General features: G+C 38.8%; 2 protein-coding genes across 5 annotated transcripts in view; both read right to left on the bottom strand.

The window, feature by feature from the left end:
* The window catches only part of DLGAP1 (DLG associated protein 1), an 871,245-nt gene that overhangs the window by 34,601 nt on the left and 815,852 nt on the right, over positions 1 to 20,792 (bottom strand). The gene's annotated exons all lie outside the window — the stretch shown is intronic.
* On the bottom strand, positions 11,136 to 12,227 carry LOC133074942 (large ribosomal subunit protein uL10-like). The gene has a single exon (XM_061168920.1). The coding sequence runs from the start codon at positions 12,166 to 12,168 to the stop codon at positions 11,212 to 11,214; it is 957 nt and encodes a 318-aa protein (XP_061024903.1). The 5' UTR covers positions 12,169 to 12,227; the 3' UTR covers positions 11,136 to 11,211.

The following is a 20,792-nucleotide window of genomic DNA, read 5'->3' on the forward strand; positions in this document are numbered from 1 at the left end:
CCACTTTTTATGTTTATACATGCACAGTTTTAAAATATCAAATGGTTCTACAAGGCTGGCTATGAAAAATAGAAATTCCTGGCCCACTTACGTAACAATTTACTGCTCCAGAGGCAGCCACTTATAAACACTATTTCTAAATAACAAAAATTGCTATTTTTTTATATTCAGCATTTGTCCATAGGAAAGATGAAGATTTAGATTTCTCTCACCTCATCATCATTCTTCCTTCCTCTCTCAGTGTCTCTCTCTCTGTCTCTCTCTCTCTCACACACACACACACACATAAATTCATTTCTGGTCTGTTCCTGTATTTTTCCATTCTCCTGATATACTTGCATTGTAAATTTGGACCAATATTCAGACCTTGCCTTTTATGGCCACATTATTATGACCAGAAAATAGTATTCACAGCTGACCATGTGTTATGGGCTGAATTGTGTGCTCCTCCCACAAATTCCTGTTGAAGTTCTAATTCCCCGTACCTCAGAATGTGACTGCATTTGGAGATAGGGCCTTTAAAGAGGTAATTAAAGTAAAAGGAAGTCATATGGTTGGGCCCTAATTCAGTGTAACTGATATCCTCATACGAAGAGGAAATTTTGACACAGACAGACACAGAGGGAAGAACATCTGAAGACAGGAAGGAGATGGCCATGTACAAACCAAAGGCTGCAGAAGAAACCAACCTTCCCGACACCTTGATCTTGGACTTCTAGCCTCCAGAACTGTGAGGAAATAAATTTCTGTTGTTTAAGCCACCCAGTCTGTGATACTTTGTTATGGCAGCCCTAGCAAACAAATATGCCATATTAAATTCTACTTCCTGCACATTTTTTTCCTTTTAAAAATTTGCTTAATTTTTATGTACTTAGCACTTAATCCTCAGAATTCCTCCAGGTATGTAAATGTCCCCTCCATGCATTGAAACAGGTTAGGAATTCTACCAGTCTTCCTGAAGAAATCTTTCACAGCTTCTGACCTGCTCCCTCTCACCTGGTCACTCCCCAGACCTGCTGCACCACCATTGTCTGGGGATTCCTTTTCTCCATCATCCTTTCCTTTCCCCCTTTCTTGTGCTGGATCATGTGTTTCCTGAATTCTATATTTACTTCTTTCTTTGCTTTTCTCCTTTTTGTACGTTTTTCTAGAAATGTCTTCATGTGTACCTTCCAACTCTTCTGTTGGGTTTTCCAGTTCTCTGTTAAGTTTTAAATTTTTTTTAATATAAATTTATTTATTTATTTATTTTTGGCTGCGTTGGGTCTTCGTTGCTGCGCACGGGCTTTCTCTAGTTGCGGTGAGTGGGGGCTACTCTTCAGTTGTGGAGCATGGGCTCTAGGTGCATGGGCTTCAGTAGTTGTGGCACGCGGGCTCAGTAGTTGCGGCGCACTGGGCTTAGTTGTTCTGCGGCATGTGCGATCTCCCCGGACCAGGGCTCGAACCCGTGTCCCCCTGCATTGGCAGGTGGATTCTTAACCACTGCACCACCAGGGAAGTCCCAGATAGGAAACTTTTCAGCCAACTTTGAGCTGGGATAGCACATCACCAGGACCCAAAGAAGGAGAAAAAATCAGTTTATCTGAAATGAACAAATAAACCTATGCGACAAAGGAAAGCAGTAATAATGATTAAATCAACAACATCATTTCTTTTTCAAGTTCCACTTGAGTAAAAGGAGCAATTGCATTTTTTAATCAGTCTTTTTGAAAATGCTCCTCTTAAACAAATGAAGTGTTTCCCTTACTGCATGTAAGCCCCTCATTTTTTGTTTCTGTCTTGACCAGACAAGATTTATTAACTTGTGTTTCACCGTCCTTGGGCCCCACTCTACCACATGCCTCCTTGAAAGGCATAGTAAAAGCCTCCGGAGAAGTCTGTGCCTTGGTGAGGGGCTCATCCACTGCGATCCTCAGTGTCAGGTGATCTGACTGGGCTTTCACCTGCAAAATCCCTGATGGTGGTTTCTTTGGGTCTTTGGGCTCAGACTGGTCCGCTCTCCCACCATAGACTGTTCCATATGCCCGCGTAGAGGGAACGTGGCTGCCGGGATTCTGGGAGCTGAGTGAACATAGAAAGCTTAGGGCAAGTGCCTCAACATTATGTTTGTGAATTTTCATTTATCCTCCTATTTTCATTACAGCAAACTGCCTTCAACTGTGCCGCTGTCCTCCAGACCCAGGACCCTTTGTTTTAGCCTCTGAAGGGAAGCCTCCAGTCTCCTGCCAGAGTGGGGAAGGGCTATCTGTCACTTGACTGCAGATTCAGGCAGCTTTTAGCTCCATCTTTACTCCTACATCCAGTGCTGTCAATGCCCACGCCTTTTGTGGGTTCTGAAACTTAAATTGAATTACATCTTAGATTTCTGCATCACTGGCTTTAGATTCAGCTTTTTCTGGTCGCCTAAGTCAGATGTTACTTGTCTATCTGCCTTCCAGCTTTCACAATTTTGCTGTTGTATTTTTTCCTCTCTTGTTCTCTTCATCCTTGACAGTTTGTGCCAAAACAAACACAAAATCCTTTTACTGTCATTTAGTTTCAGAAGGTCTCAAAGATCGATGTGTATATTTTTTTTCGCCACCTTTAATCAACAGTCAATCTAGAAATAATGTAGATATTCAACAGGGAGAGAAAGGGGAAGCAAATTATGGTCCACCCATATTCTTGAATATTGTGTAACCATTAAAAGAAGTATTTGTCATGAATTTTTAATAATGATAAAGCTCTTGTTGTAATAGTTGATTTTTAAAACATTACTGAATTTTATACATAGGATGATTTCAACAACTTTCAAAATGTTCATGGAAAAAGCATGGGTAAAAATATACCCCTTTATTAGTTCATGGTTAATGGATGGGATTATGGGAAATTTTATTTTATTTCTGTAATTTATAGATTTTCATAATGTATAAATACTATCTTACTTTTCTTATCATTAAGTATATTAATAATACACAATTGTTATAGAAAAGATAGATAACACTTAAAAAGATCTCTCTCGGTCTGGGCAAGATGGCGGAAGAGTAAGACACGGAGATCACCTTCCTTCCCACAGATACAGTAGAAATACATCTACACGTGGAACTGCTCCTACAGAACACCCACTGAACGCTGGCAGAAGACGTCAGACCTCCCAAAAGACGCCCTCAGGCGACCTACATGCAGAGGTGGGTCCAAATCCAAAGCTGAACCCCAGGAGCTATACGAACAAAGAAGAGAAAGGGAAATCTCTCCCAGCAGCCTCAGAAGCAGCGGATTAAAGCTCCACGAACAACTTGATGTGCCTGCATCTGTTGAATACCTGAATAGACAACGAGTCATCCCAAATTCAGGAGGTGGACTTTGGGAGCAGGATATATTAATTTTTCCCCTTTTCCTTTTTTTTGTGAGTGTATATGTGTATGCTTCTGGGTGAGATTTTGTCTGTATAGCTTTGCTTTCACCATTAGTCCCAGGGTTAGGTCCGTCCGTTTTTTTTTGTTTTTTTTTTTTTTAACTTAAAAAAATTTTTTTTCCTAATAAATGTTTTCTTAATAATTTTTTCCTTATTTTCTATTTTTAAAAATTAAAAAAATTTTTAATAAGTTTTTTCATATTTTTTATTTTAAAAAATTAAAAATTTTTTTCTTAATAAATTTTTTTCTTAATAATTTTTTTCTTATTTTTTATTATAAAAAATTAATAAATCTATTTTTAAAAATTAAAAAAATTTTTTTTCTTAATTTTTTTTCTTATTTTTTATTATAATAGCTTTATTTTATTTTATTTTATCCTCTTTCTTTCTTTCTTTCTTTCTTTCTTTCTTTCTTTCTTTCTATTTTTTCTCCCTTTTATTCTGAGCCATGTGGATGAAAGGCTCTTGGTGCTCCAGCCAGGCATCAGGGCTGTGCCTCTGAGGTGGGAGGACCAACTTCAGGACACTGGTCCACAAGAGACCTCCCAGCTCCACGTAATACCAAACGGCGAAAATCTCTCAGAGATCTCCATCTCAACATCAAGACCCAGCTTCACTCAACGACCAGCAAGCTACAGTGCTGGACACCCTATGCCAAACAACTAGCAAGACAGGAACACAGCCCCATCCATTAGCAGAGAGGCTGCCTAAAATCATAATAAGGCCACAGACACCCCAAAACACACCACCAGACGTGGACCTGCCCACCAGAAAGACAAGATCCAGCCTCATCCACCAGAACACAGGCACTAGTCCCCTCCACCAGGAAGCCTACACAACCCACTGAACCAACCTTAGCCACTGGGGACAGATACCAAAAACAACGGGAACTACGAACCTGCAGCCTGTGAAAAGGAGACCCCAAACACAGTAAGATAAGCAAAATGAGAAGACAAAAAAACACACAGCAGGTGAAGGAGCAGGGTCAAAACACACCAGACCTAACAAATGAAGAGGAAATAGGCAGTCTACCTGAAAAAGAATTCAGAATAATGATAGTAAAGATGATCCAAAATCTTGGAAATAGAATAGACAAAATGCAAGAAACATTTAACAAGGACGTAGAAGAACTAAAGAGGAACCAAGCAACGATGAAAAACACAATAAATGAAATTAAAAATACTCTAGAAGGGATCAATAGCAGAATAACTGAGGCAGAAGAACGGATAAGTGACCTGAAAGATAAAATAGTGGAAATAACTACTGCAGAGCAGGATAAAGAAAAAAGAATGAAAAGAACTGAGGACAGTCTCAGAGACCTCTGGGACAACATTAAACGCACCAACATTCGAATTATAGGGGTCCCAGAAGAAGAAGAGAAAAAGAAAGGGACTGAGAAAATATTTGAAGATATTATAGTTGAAAACTTCCCTAATATGGGAAAGGAAATAGTTAATCAAGTCCTGGAAGCACAGAGAGTCCCATACAGGATAAATCCAAGGAGAAACACGCCAAGACACGTATTAATCAAACTATCAAAAATTAAATATAAGGAAAACATATTAAAAGCAGCAAGGGAAAAACAACAAATAACACACAAGGGAATCCCCATAAGGTTAACAGCTGATCTTTCAGCAGAAACTCTGCAAGCCAGAAGGGAGTGGCAGGATATACTTAAAGTGATGAAGGAGAAAAACCTACAACCAAGGTTACTCTACCCAGCAAGGATCTCATTCAGATTTGACGGAGAAATTAAAACCTTTACAGACAAGCAAAAGCTGAGAGAGTTCAGCACCACCAAACCAGCTTTACAACAAATGCTAAAGGAACTTCTCTAGGCAAGAAACACAAGAGAAGGAAAACACCTACAATAACAAACCCAAAACATTTAAGAAAATGGTAATAGGAACATACATATTGATAATTACCTTAAATGTAAATGGATTAAATGCTCCCACCAAAAGACACAGACTGGCTGAATGGATACAAAAACAAGACCCATATATATGCTGTCTACAAGAGACGCACTTCAGACCTACGGACACATACAGACTGAAAGTGAGGGGATGGAAAAAGATATTCCATGCAAATGGAAATCAAAAGAAAGCTGGAGTAGCAATTCTCATATCAGACAAAATAGACTTTAAAATAAAGACTATTACAAGAGACAAAGAAGGACACTATATAATGATCAAGGGATCGATCCAAGAGGAAGGTATAACAATTGTAAATATTTATGCACCCAACATAGGAGCACCTCAATACATAAGGCAAATACTAACAGCCATAAAAGGGGAAATCGACAGTAACACAGTCATAGTAGGGGACTTTAACACCTCACTTTCACCAATGGACAGATCATCCAAAATGAAAATAAATAAGGAAACACAAGCTTTAAATGATACATTAAACAAGATGGACTTAATTGATATTTATAGGACATTCCACCCAAAAACAACAGAATACACATTTTTCTCAAGTGCTCATGGAACATTCTCCAGGATAGATCATATCTTGGGTCACAAATCAAGCCTTGGTAAATTTAAGAAAATTGAAATCGTATCAAGTATCTTTTCCGACCACAACACTATGAGACTAGATATCAATTACAGGAAAAGATCTGTAAAAAATACAAACACATGGAGGCTACACAATACACTACTTAATAACGAAGTGATCACTGAAGAAATCAAAGGGGAAATCAAAAAACACCTAGAAACAAATGACAATGGAGACACGACGACCCAAAACCTATGGGATGCAGCAAAAGCAGTTCTAAGAGGGAAATTTATAGCAATACAAGCCTACATCAAGAAACAGGAAACATCTCGAATAAACAACCTAACCTTGCACCTAAAGCAATTAGAGAAAGAAGAACAAAAAAACGCCAAAGCTAGCAGAAGGAAAGAAATCATAAAGATCAGATCAGAAATAAATGAAAAAGAAATGAAGGAAACAATAGCAAAAATCAATGAAAGTAAAAGCTGGTTCTTTGAGAAGATAAACAAAATTGATAAACCATTAGCCAGACTCATCAGGAGAAAAAGGGAGAAGACTCAAATCAATAGAATTAGAAATGAAAAAGGAGAAGCAACCACTGACACTGCAGAAATACAAACGATCATGAGAGATTACTACAAGCAACTCTATGCCAATAAAATGGACAACCTGGAAGAAATGGACAGATTCTTAGAAATGCACAATCTGCCGAGACTGAACCAGGAAGAAATAGAAAATATGAACAGACCAATCACAAGCACTGAAATTGAAACTGTGATTAAAAATCTTCCAACACACAAAAGCCCAGGACCAGATGGCTTCACAGGCGAATTCTATCAAACATTTAGAGAAGAGCTAACACCTATCCTTCTCAAACTCTTCCAAAATATTGCAGAGGGAGGAACACTCCCCAACTCATTCTACGAGGCCACCATCACCCTGATACCAAAACCAGACAAAGATGTCACAAAGAAAGAAAACTACAGGCCGATATCACTGATGAACATAGATGCAAAAATCCTCAACAAAATACTAGCAAACAGAATCCAACAGCACATTAAAAGGATTATACACCATGATCAAGTGGGGTTTATTCCAGGAATGCAAGGATTCTTCAATATACGCAAATCAATCAACGTGATACATCATATTAACAAATTGAAGGAGAAAAATCATATGATCATCTCAATAGATGCAGAGAAAGCTTTCGACAAAATTCAACACCCATTTATGATAAAAGCCCTGCAGAAAGTAGGCATAGAGGGAACTTTCCTCAACATAATAAAGGCCATATATGACAAACCCACAGCCAACATTGTCCTCAATGGTGAAAAACTGAAACCATTTCCACTAAGATCAGGAACAAGACAAGGTTGCCCACTCTCACCACTATTATTCAACATAGTTTTGGAAGTGTTAGCCACAGCAATCAGAGAAGAAAAAGAAATAAAAGGAATCCAAATTGGAAAAGAAGAAGTAAAGCTGTCACTGTTTGCAGATGACATGATACTATACATAGAGAATCCTAAAGATGCTACCAGAAAACTACTAGAGCTAATCAATGAATTTGGTAAAGTAGCAGGATACAAAATTAATGCACAGTAATCTTTTGCATTCCTATATACTAATGATGACAAATCTGAAAGTGAAATTAAGAAAACACTCCCGTTTACCATTGCAACAAAAAGAATAAAATATCTAGGAATAAACCTACCTAAGGAGACAAAAGACCTGTATGCAGAAAATTATAGGACACTGATGAAAGAAATTAAAGAGGATACAAACAGATGGAGAGATATACCATGTTCTTGGATTGGAAGAATCAACATTGTGAAAATGACTCTACTACCCAAAGCAATCTACAGATTCAATGCAATCCCTATCAAACTACCACTGGCATTTTTCACAGAACTAGAACAAAAAATTTCACAATTTGTATGGAAACACAAAAGACCCCGAATAGCCAAACCAATCTTGAGAACGAAAAGTGGAGCTGGAGGAATCAGGCTCCCCGACTTCAGACTATATTACAAAGCTACAGTAATCAAGACAGTTTGGTACTGGCACAAAAACAGAAACATAGATCAATGGAACAGGATAGAAAGCCCAGAGATAAACCCATGCACATATGGTCACCTTATCTTTGATAAAGGAGGCCAGCATATACAGTGGAGAAAAGACAGCCTCTTCAATAAGTGGTGCTGGGAAAACTGGACAGGTACATGTAAAAGTATGAAATTAGAACACTCCCTGACACCATACACAAAAATAAACTCAAAATGGATCAAAGACCTAAGTGTAAGGCCAGACACTATCAAACTCTTAGAGGAAAACATAGGCAGAACACTCTATGACATAAGTCACAGCAAGATCCTTTTTGACCCACCTCCTAGAGAAATGGAAATAACACAAATAAACAAATGGGACCTAATGAAACTTAAAAGCTTTTGCACAGCAAAGGAAACCATAAACAAGACCAAAAGACAACCCTCAGAATGGGAGAAAATATTTGCAAATGAAGCAACTGACAAAGGATTAATCTCCAAGATTTACAAGCAGCTCATGCAGCTCAATAACAAAAAAACAAACAACCCAATCCAAAAATGGGCAGAAGACCTAAATAGACATTTCTCCAAAGAAGATATACAGATTGCCAATAGACACATGAAAGAATGCTCAACATCATTAATCATTAGAGAAATGCAAATCAAAACTACAATGAGGTATCATCTCACACCGGTCAGAATGGCCATCATCAAAAAATCTAGAAACAATAAATGCTGGAGAGGGTGTGGAGAAAAGGGAACCCTCTTGCACTGTTGGTGGGAATGTAAATTGATACAGCCACTATGGAGAACAGTATGGAGGTTCCTTAAAAAACTAAAAATAGAACTACCATACGACCCAGCAATCCCACTACTGGGCATATACCCTGAGAAAACCATAATTCAAAAAGAGTCATGTACCAAAATGTTCATTGCAGCTCTATTTACAATAGCCAGGACATGGAAGCAACCTAAGTGTCCATCATCGGATGAATGGATAAAGAAGATGTGGCACATATATACAATGGAATATTACTCAGCCATAAAAAGAAATGAAATGGAGGTATTTGTAATGAGGTGGATGGAGTTAGAGTCTGTCATACAGAGTGAAGTAAGTCAGAAAGAGAAAATCAAATACAGTATGCTAACACATATATATGGAATCTAAGGGGAAAAAAAAAGGTCATGAAGAACCTAGTGGCAAGATGGGAATAAAGACACAGACCTACTAGAGAATGGACTTGAGGATATGGGGAGGGGGAGGGGTGAGATGTGACAGGGTGAGAGAGTGTCATGGACATATATACACTACCAAATGTAAAATAGATAGCTAGTGGGAAGCAGCCGCATAGCACAGGGAGATCAGCTCGGTGCTTTGTGACCACCTAGAGGGGTGGGATAGGCAGGGTGGGAGGGAGGGAGATGCAAGAGGGAAGAGATATGGGAACATATGTGTATGTATAACTGATTCACTTTGTTATAAAGCAGAAATAACACACCATTGTAAAGCAATTATACTTCAATAAAGATGTTTAAAAAAAAAAAGGTATCTCTCTATCTCTCCATCCACACGTATAATCACAGTTTTTTCAATTGCTCCAAAGTCGATCAGAGAGTTATATAAACTGTTAACACACTGCTGTATGTTTTCCTGCAAGTAAATCTGCATGCTCTTTTTATAAGGAAAATGATAATATTCTTCCTCTTTATGTCCACTGTTAAGAGTCTTGGAGTCACTTAGTGGGCTAATGTAAGAAAGTCTAGTTTGAACTACTGTTGAAATACAATTGTTACTTGGAAGGAAAGAGGAGATCCCTGGGAGTCTTTTAGCTTTTTCACCTTAGTCAATAGAAAGGGTTGGTTTACTAGTTTCGCTAATTATCAGCTTGAAAGACAAGAAGACCTCATGCAAACTCCTGGGGAGCAGTCCAAAGGATGGGAGAGAATGGGGGTGGGATGCTTGGAGGCCCTGGGATAGAGCAGCAGCTGAGGGGAGTGTCCCTGGGAGAGGGGTTGGCAAGATGTGCCTGCTTTGCTTAGGATCAGTCCTGCAGAGCAGCAAAAATATGCCATGTGGATCCTATTGAATAATCCTACTAGCTGACCCGTGAAACAGGAATTGGGGACAGATAGCTAATGTTGGATGGAGAGGAGGCATTTCTTTCTTTTTTTTTTTTTTAATTTATTTATTTTGGCTGCGTTGGGTTTTCATTGCTGGGCACGGGCTTTCTCTGGTTGCGGTGAGCTGGGGCTACTCTTCGTTGTGGTGCGCGGGCTTCTCATTGCGGTGGCTTCTCTTGTTGTGGAGCACGGGCTCTAGGCACATGGGCTTCAGTAGTTGTGGCACGCAGGCTCAGTAGTTGTGGCTCGCGGGCTCTAGAGCGCAGGCTCAGTAGCTGTGGCGCAGGGGCTTAGTTGCTCCGCGGCATGTGGGATTTTCCCGGACCAGGGATCGAACCTGTGTCCTCTGCATTGGCAGGCGGATTCTTAACCACTGCGCCACCAGGGAAGTCCCAGAGGCATTTCTTTATTGGCTTAAGAAAGCAGTCTTGCTTCAAAACCACATGCATTCATTGACCCTGGCTTGGTGCTGCCATGGCATTTAAACTAGTGATCTTTAGGCAGCCTTCCTCGCTGCCCAGTCCCCACGGTGAGGCAGCTCTGGAGAATGGACGTGGCACCTGCTACCAATGGCATTTTCAGGGTGTGATGGCTGCCTGCAAATATACCAGGAAGATTTGTGATACTCCATTTTGATTCTTTTTCTTGAAGTAGATTGGTTACCCAGTGCATTTTATGTTTTTACTAATGAGTTATTAATTTTCCTTTTGTTTGGATAGGGAACACTGAAGAGATCCCTGAATTTACAAGTCTACCTCTGAATAGATGTATCAGCCAGATGGACTTTGTTATGTCAGATTTGGTTCCTAAATTGTGATGGTTTCAAAAGGTGATGAGGAGTCTCTGGGCCTCTTCCAAAGTCTTTTAATCTTCCTCTCTTTGCACTATCTCTTTCTTTCTCTGGCTCTATTTTCATTCTTTTTTCACTTTTTGTTAGGTTAGTGTTGTTTTTCAGTCTGTTTATTTGGGGAAGGAAAAGATGGATTGTAATGGCCATTCAATGTGAAAATAAGTCTCATCTTTAGCACTGGGTAATTTTTTTTAAAAAACCCCACAGCTGTCTTTTTTTTTTTTTTTTTTCCTGTAAGAGAAGTAGGCCTTTATTTCCTTGTTTCACAAATAAAGCTGGCTGAGTTGGCTGCTTTTTGGTGATTAGTCAAAGAGACCAAATCCCATGTCCTCGTCCGACTCCTCCGACTCCTCCTTTGCTTCAGCCTTGGCTGGGGCTGCAGCTGCAGCAGCAGGAGCAACAGTGGTGGCAGCTGCCACGGGGGCAGCAGCCACAAATGCAGGTGGACCAGCCAAGAAGGCCTTGACCTTTTCAGCAAGTGGGAAGGTGTAATCAGTCTCCACAGACAAAGCCAGGACCCGCTTGTACCCACTGATGATAGAATGGGGTACAGATGCAACAGTTGGGTAACCAATCTGCAGACATATGCTGGCAACATTGTGGACACCCTCCAGGAAGCGAGAATGCAGAGTTTCCTCTGTGATGTCAAGTACTTCCGGGTTGTAGATGCTGCCATTGTCAAACACCTGCTGGATGACCAGCCCGAAGGAGAAGGGGGAGATGTTCAGCATGTTCAGCAATGTGGCTTCACTGGCTCCCACTTTGTCTCCAGTCTTAATCAGCTGCACGTCACTTAGGATTTCGATGGTGCCCCTGGAGATTTTAGTGGTGATGCCTAAAGCCTGGAAGAAGGAGGTCTTCTCAGGCCCCAGACCAGTGTTCTGGGCAGGCACAGTGACTTCGCATGGGGCTATGGCACCAGCACGGGCGGCAGCTGGCACCTTATTGGCCAGCAGCATGTCCCTGATCTCAGTGAGGTCCTCCTTGGTGAACACAAAGCCCACGTTCCCCCGGATGTGAGGCAACAGTTTCTCCAAAGCTGGGTTGTTTTCCAGATGCCCTCGGATGGCCTTGCGCCTCATTGTATTCTTGCCCATCAGTACCACGGCCTTCCCTCGGAGAGACATGCGGATCTGCTGCATCTGCTTGGAGCCCACATTGTCTGCTCCCACAATGAAGCATTTCGGATAATCATCCAGAAGTTGGATGATCTTAAGGAAATAATTGGACTTCCAGGTCGCCCTGTCTTCCCTGGGCATCACTGCGGTGCGTCAGGCATTGCCACGCCAGGTTTAAAGACGATGTCACTCACTCCAGGACACCTGGCGAGAGCCCACAGCTGTCTTTAAGAAATCTCATCTGCCCAATTTTGTGTTTTAAGATCCTATCTAAATGAATGACTACCAGCAAAATTACAAAAAGAATTATAATTAGAAACAGAAGAAACAAGTAATCCCTGCTTGTTTGACAGTGGGTTCCTTTTGGAAAGGCTCAAAACAATCATTAACATCAATTTTTAATGCTTATTTACTTCATAGCGGTTAACTACAAAGTGACCTTTGAGGATGGGTATATTTTGGAAGGTTAAGCAGCAAAATTGGGGCTGCTAGCCCTTTTGGGGGATGAATTTGAAAGAAATCCCTCAGTTTACTGAGGACCTTGAGCATCCTATGAACTTCAATAATTTATTAATTATTCAACTTTTTAATAACATGATGAAAGTAGCTCATTTGAAGTTTGGGGGTTGCTATTAGGCATGTCCAAATAATGTAATATTAAACACTCCTGTAGATGGACAAGTGTCAGGGCATGAATTTGGTGATACAGAATTGTTGACTGCAGGGGAAATGTTTGAAGTACATTAAAAAAAATTCAGATGATTTTCTCTTATTTTCATTTTATATTTTATTATTTTTTTATTTTTACTTTTGGCCTTGACCAGGGATCAGGGGCCAACCCGTACCCCCTGCATTGGGAGCACAGAGTCTTAACCACTGGACCTCCAGGGAAGTCTCAATTTTCTCTTATTTTTAAAGAAAAGATGGTATAATTGCTTTCTTGAGATGTCAGTCTTTAGAGAGATTCTATTTAGGTACCTAATAGAATAGGAAACACTTATATAGTGCTTCCTGTGTGTCAAGTATTTTTCTAAACGTTTTACATATATTAAACAAAACACCCCAGGACAACACTGATGTTTACCCTATTGTGTACCCTTCTCTCTTTTTTTAAAATTAATACATTTTAGAGAAGTTTTAGGTTCACAGCAAAACTGAGCAGAAAGTACAGTGATTTCCCGTATACCTCCTATGCCCTGACATATACAGCCTCCCCACCATCACCATCTCCCACTGGAGTGATACATTTGTTACTAGTGATGAGCCTACATTGACATGTCATTACCATCCAAAGTTCACAGTTCACATTAAAGTTCACTCTTGGTGTGGTATATTGTATGGGTTTGCACAGATGTAAAATGACACCACTGTAGTATCATACAGACTAGTCTCAATGCCCTAAAAATCATCTGTGCTCTGCTTATTTACCCTTCCCTTCCCCCAAACACTTTTTTTCTACTGTCTCTATAGTTTTGCCTTTTCCAGAGTGTTGTATAGTTGGAATCATACAGTATGTAGCCTTTTCAGATTGGCTTCTTTTACTTAATAACCTGCATTTAAGTTTCCTCCTTGTCTTTTTTGTGGCTTGATAGCTTATTTCTTTTTCTTATTTCATTGCTGGTATACAGGATAGTGATTAACTTTTGTATATTCACCTTGTATCCTGCAAACTTGGTATAATTATTTGTTAGTTCCAGGAGTTTTTTTGTCAATTCATTCAGATTTTCTACGTAGACAATCGTGTTATCTGTGAACACAGTTTTGTTTCTTCCTTTCCAATCTGTATACCTGGTATTTCCTTTTCCTGCCTTATTGCATTAACCAAGACTTCCAGTATGATACTGAAAAGCAGTGGTAAGAGGGAACATTCTTACCTTGTTCCTGATCTTAGCACAAAAGCTTCAAGGTCCTCACCATTAACTAATATGTTGGCTGTAGGTTTTTCATAGATATTCCTTATCAAGTTGAGAAAGTTCCCCTCTATTCCTAGTTTGCTGAGAATTTTTGATCAGGACTTAGTATTGGATTTTGTCAAATGCTTTTTCTGCATTTATTGATGTGATCATGTGGTTTTTCTTCTTAGCCAGTTGATGTGATGGATTACATTAATTGATTTTCAAATGTTGAACCAGCCTTGCATATCTGAGATAAAACCTACTTGGTCATGGTGTACAATTTGTTTTATATATTGTTGAATTTGACTTGTTAATACTTGAGAATTTTTGCATCTATGTTCATGAGAGATATTGGATTGTAGTTTTCTTTTCTCATCATGTCTTTTTCTGGTTTTGGTATTAGTGTAATGCTGGCCTCATAGAATGATTTAGGAAGTATTCCATCTGCTTCTATCTTTGGAAGAGATTATAGAGGATTGATATAAGTCATTCCTTAAATATTTTGTAGAATTCACCAGTGAGCCCATCTGGGCCTGGTGATTTCTCCTTTGGATGATTATTATTTATTGATTCAATTTCTTTAATAGATATAGGCCTATTCAGATTGTCTATTTCTTCTTGTGTGAGTTTTGGCAGATTATATATTTTAAGGAATTGGTCCATTTTATCTAGGTTATTATTTGTGGGCATAGAGTTGTTCATAATATTCCTTTATTATCCTTTTAATTTCCATGGGATTTGTGTGATGTTCCCCTCTAATTTCTTTTTTTTTTTTAATTTATTTTATTTATTTATTTTTGGCTGTGTTGGGTCTTCACTGCTGTGCACAGGCTTTCTCTAGTTGTGGTGAGCGTGGGCTACTCTTTCGTTGAGGTGTGCAGGCGTCTCATTGCGGCGGCTTCTCTTGTTGCAGGGCACAGGCTCTAGGCGTGCAGGCTTCAGTAGTTGTGGCACGCAGGCTCAGTAGTTGTGGCTTGTGGGCTCTAGAGCGCAGACTCAGTAGTCGTGGTGCACGGGCTTAGTTGCTCCGCGACATGTGGGATCCTCCTGGACCAGGGATCAAACCCATGTCCCCTGCATTGGCAGGCGGATTCTTAACCACTGTACCACCAGGGAAGTCCCTTAATTTCTGATATTAGTAATTTGTGTCTTCTTTCTTTTTTTCCTTAGTTAGCCTGGCTGGAGGCTTATCAATTTTATTGGTCTTTTCAAAGAATAAGCTTTTGGTTTTGTGGATATTCTATATTGATTTGCTATTTTCAATTTCATTAATTTCTGCTCTAATTTTTATTGTTTCTTTTCTTCTGCTTACTTTGGATTTAATTGCTCTTCTTCTTCTAGTCTGGTAAGGTGGAAGCATAGGCAATTGACTTTAGATCTTTCTTCCTTTCTAACATATGCATTCAATGCTATAAATTTTGCTCTAAGTGCTATTTTTGCTGCATCACACAAGTTTTGATAAGTTGTGTTTTTATTTTCATTCAGTTCAAAATATTTAAAAATTTCTATTGAGAGTTCTTCTTTGACTCATGTGTCATTTGGAAATGTATTGTTTAATCTCTAAATATTTTGGAAATTTCCAGCCATCTTTCTGTTATTGATTTCTAGTTTAATTCCACTGTGGTCTGAGAGCAGACATTGTACAACTTTTATTCTTTAAAATGTATCAAGATATGTTTTGTTGCCCAGAATGTGGTCTATCTTGGTGAATGTTCCATATGAATTTGAGAAGAATGTGTAATCTGCTGCTGTTAGATGAAGTAGTCTACAGATGTCAATTATATTCAGATGATTGATGGTGCTGTTGAGTTCATTTATGTCTTTTCTGATTTTTGGCTTTCTGGATCTGTCTATTTTTGATAGAGGGGGTTGAAGTCTTCAAATATAAGAGTGGATTCATCTGTTTTTCCTTGCAATACTATCAGTTTTTGCTTCATGTATTTTGATGCTCTTATTAGGCATATAAACATTAAAGATTGTTATGTCTTTTTGGAGAACTGAATGCTTTATCATTATGTAATATCCCTCCTTATCTCTGCTAATTTTCCTTACTCCAAAGTCTGCTGTCTGAAATTAATATAGCCACATCTGCTTTCTTTTGACTAGTGTAAATATGGTATATCTTTCTCCATTCCCTTACTTTAAAAAAAAATTTTTTTTTAACATCTTTATTGGGGTATAATTGCTTTACAATGTTGTGTTAGTTTCTGCTGTATAACAAAGTGAATCAGCTATATGTATACATATATCCCCATATCCCCTCCCGCTTGCATCTCCCTCCCACCCTCCCTATCCCACCCCTCTAGGTGGTCACAAAGCAGCGAGCTGATCTCCTTGTGCTATGCAGCTGCTTCCCACTAGCTATCTATTTTACATTTGGTAGTGTATATATGTCATTGTTACTCTCTCACTTCGTCCCAGCTTACCCTTCCCCCTCCCCGTATCCTCAAGTCCATTCTCTACGTCTGCATCTTTATTCCTGTGCTGCCCCTAGGTTCTTCAGAACCATTTTTTTGTTTGTTTTAGATTCCATATATATGTATTAGCATACGGTATTTGTTTTTCTCTTTCTGACTTACTTCACTCTGATCCCCTTACTTTTATTCTTATTTTTTTAATAAATTTATTTATTTTTGTCTGTGTTGGGTCTTCATTGCTCCACACGGGCTTTCTGTAGTTGTGGCGAGTGGGGGGGCTACTCTTTGTTGTGGTGCACGGGCTTCTCATTGTGGTGGCTTCTCTTTGTTGTGGAGCTCAGGCTCTAGGCGCATGGGCTTCAGTAGTTGTGGCACATGGGCTCAGTAGTTGTGGCTTGCGGGCTCTAGAGCTCAGGCTCAGTAGTTGTGGTGCACAGGCTTAGTTGCTCTGCAGCATGTGGGATCTTCCCAGACCAGGGCTTGAACCGTGTCCCCTGCACTGGCAGGTGGATTCTTAACCACTGCGCCACCAGGAAGTCTGATTCCCTTACTTTTAATCTGTATGTGTCTTTATATTTAATGTGGGTTCCTTGTAGAAAACATAAAATTGGGTATTGTTTTTAATCCACTCTGACAACGTCTGTCTTCTAATTGGTATATTTAGACAATTGATGTTTAAAGTGATTATTGATATCGTTGGATTAATAGCTACCATATTTGTTACTGTTTTTTATTTGTTGTCCTAGTTTTGTCTTCCACACATTTCCCTCTTTTCTTAGCATGTAAGTTATACTTCTTTTTCACTCTTTTTAGTGGTTGCCCTAGAGTTTTCACTGTACATTTTACAACTAATCCAAGTTCATTTTCAAATAATACTATATCACTTCAAGAGTAGTGCAAGTACCTTATAATAATTAAGTAGCCCTAATTCTTGCCTTTCATCCTTTGTATCATTGCTGTTATTCAATTCATTTATACTCAAGAGTATAATATATTCATATATATTGTTCCTATTATTATTTTGAACAAACTGTTATTTGTTAGATCCATTAAGAATAAGATAAATGAAAGTTTTTCTTTTACCTTCACTTTTTCCTTCTCTGATGCTTTTCCTTTCTTCATGTAGATCTGAGTTTCTGGCCTATATCATTTTCCTTCTCTCTGAAGAACTTCTTTTAACATTCCCACAAGTTGGATCTACCAGCTACAAATTCCCTCAATTTTTGTTTGTCTGAGAAAGTCTTTATTTTTCCTTCCCTTTTGAAGGATAATTTCACAGAGTATAGGATTCTAGGCTGGTGTTTTTTTCTCTCTAATATTAAATATTTCACTCTATTCTCTTCTTATTTGCATGGTTTCTGAGGAAAAGTCACATATAATCCTTATTTTTGCCCCTCAATAGGAAAGGTGTCTTTTCCTTCTGGCTTGTTTCAGGAATTTTTCCTTGGTTTTCTTTGAATATGACATGTCTAGGTGTATTGTATTGGGCATTTATCCTGCTTGGCCTTCTATGAGCTTCCTAAATCTGTAGTTTGGTGTCTGACACTAATTTGGGGCAATTTTCAGTCACTATTGCTTCAAATGTTGCTTCTGTTCCTTTCTGTCTTTTCCTTCTGGTATTCTCATTATGCATATGTTCACCTTCTGTAATTGTCCCAGAGTTTTTGGATATTCTGTTCTGATTTTTTTCAGGTTTTGTTTCCTCTTTGCTTCCAGTTTTGGAGGTTTCTACTGTTGTATCCACAAGCTCAGAGATTCTTTCCTCAGCCATGCCTAGTCTACTAATGAGCCCATCAAAAGCATTCTTCATTTCTGGTACAGTGTTTCCAATCTCTAGCGTTTGTTTTTTATTTTTTCTTAGAATTTCCATTTTTCTGCTTACATTATTCATCTGTTCTTGTATGCTGTCTGCTGTTTCTATTAAAGCCTTTAGCATTTTAATCATAGTGTAAAAAAATTCCTCATCTGTTACTTCCAACATTCTTTTTCTTTTTAATTGCTATCAAACTGTGTAACCCAGATCTTTATTTTAATGTACAAAACCTTTATTTACTTGCCACTTCTCTAAACTGTCATTTAACCTAAAAGCTGCATGTCTCCACACCCTCTAAAGAAATATTTGATTTAGATTCAATTGATTCAACCTACCAAATTTCACCAGTGAATTTATGAATACTTCCTATTATCTCTCCATCTACCCAGCCATCCATCCAAGCTTTTTTTTTTCCTGCTTTTAGTATTTTTTTTTAACTTTTTAAATCTTTTACTTATTTATTTTTTTCACACACACACTGTATTTTATTTTTACAAGAGATAAATAAACTGACACCAAGCATTGTAAATGGATGACCACAACAAAAGCAACAATGATTGCAATTACCAAACACGAAACACACTCATACTATGTCATAATATTGACATTCAGTCCAGTAATCCTCCACTGTAACAGCTCCTTTACCTTGCAGTGAAAATTGATTTGTATATTTTTTGCCTCTGAGTCCTTGTGGGATTTTTTTTTTTAATTCAAACAGAAGGTCACAAAAATTATAATCATCCTCATCAGTTCACTCAGTCCCATGTAATTAATTTTTTTTTTCATCTTGATCTTTTGTTAGCACTTTTATGAATTCATCAGTTTTCCGTTAGAGTTCTGAAAATGCTTATTCATTCAGTTCAGCAGTATAGTCAGTTACCAGAAACCTGTACTTGTCAGTCTTTTCCATGAATTCCTTGAAGATGAAACCCTTTTATAGGAACATTTTTGCAAAAGCATCAGAGTACACCCAGACTTCCAACATTCTTGTCATAGATGACTCTGGGTCTAGTGCTTGTTCAGTCTCTGCAAGCTGGGTTTTTTACCTTTTAGTATGCCTTGAAAGTCATTGTTGAAAGATGGACATGATGTACTGGGTAGAACCACTGTGGTGAATAATGGGTTTTTAATAAATGCGGTGGTGAGGTGGTGGGGAAGGGAAGCATTCTCTAGTCCTACGATTAGATCTTAGTCTTTCAATGAGCCTGTGCCCTTGGACTGTGAACTTCAACAGTGTTTCTCAATCTCTCCCCCCCTTCCCTCGACTGCAGGACAGGATGGCAAGAAGGGGCTGGGGTTAGGTATTTCCCTTCTCCCAGGTAGATTTAGGCTCTGATTAGAAACCCAGCAGATAAGGCGCTGGTAAATTAGTTTCTCCTGCAGGCAGATCTTGTTAAGAATAGAATGCTCTGGCATATTTCAGAATGGTTCCTTTCCCCTCTCTCCGTCAGAAGCATGAGAGGATTCTTCTCTGATTTCCACTGTGAGGACCTGGTAGATCTTCTGCAGGTAAAACTCATGAAAGTATGGAGGCCCCCCTGTGACTGGGTCCCTGTAAAAATTTCAACTCTCAGACTTGTCCTCACTGAGCTGCCAGCAATTCATCAATTACAGTTCATGTTTTCCTACCCTGGTACTGGTTCCCATGGGGCTTTCTCTTGTGGGTTTCTACTGCAGAAAGTTGTGATTCTCTGTTGTCTGTCAGTCTCTGCAGTACCTAGAGCACTGATGTGTCTTGTGGCCTCACTTCTCTGACTGGTTTAAGAAGAGTTGTTGATTTTTCAGTTTGAACAGCTTTTTTACTTGTTGTTAAGACAGAGTGGTGACTTCTAAGCTCTGCTTTACCTGCTGGACCAGAAATTGCCTGTTATCTTCTATTTACAGATAAGGAAACCAAGGCAAAATGATATTTAGTAATTTGATCAAGGCCTCCCAGCTAGTAGGTGGAAGAGTCAGAATTTGAATCTGGGTGCCTTGGCTCAGACGTCTGTGTTCTTAACCGCTACATCATGGAGGAAAACAAGCAAGTTGGGCTTGTAGGGGAAGGAAGAATATGTTTTCTTACCATGAGATCTTTCATATCTACTAAGTTTACATTTTCAAAACATTTTCTAAAACAATGAAAGGAACATGTGCCAGAAGGGTTGGTTTGAAAATAATGATTACTAAAACTTGAAGTAAATACAATAACTAAACATTTTAGAGTAAAAAAAAAAAATCACTCCTAAACCTACCATTTTTACAGATTACATTTCAGTCCTTGTTCTTCTTTGTGAATATTATATGTGGGTATTATGTCCTCTTTTTCACTTAATATTGTATCATGGGAATTTCTCCCATGTTTCCACATCTTCTTTATAATCACATTTAATAGCTGTATAATAGTCTATCCTGGTGACATGCCATAATTTACAAAAGCATTCTCTTATTGCTTGACATTTGATGATTGACATTTTTCTTTTACAATGATAGGTAATGTTCCACAATTTTTTCCCTTTCACTGAGTGATTTCATTCAGGATAGCCCCATGAATGGAATTACTGGGTCAATGGATTTGGATAGTTGTATAATTATTGCTAATTTTTGTCATATTAGTTTCCACATTAGGGTTGTACCAATTTTCTGGGCTTCCAGCATTGT

Source organism: Eubalaena glacialis, chromosome 15 (assembly GCF_028564815.1).
Source record: "Eubalaena glacialis isolate mEubGla1 chromosome 15, mEubGla1.1.hap2.+ XY, whole genome shotgun sequence".
NCBI lineage: Eukaryota > Metazoa > Chordata > Mammalia > Artiodactyla > Balaenidae > Eubalaena > Eubalaena glacialis.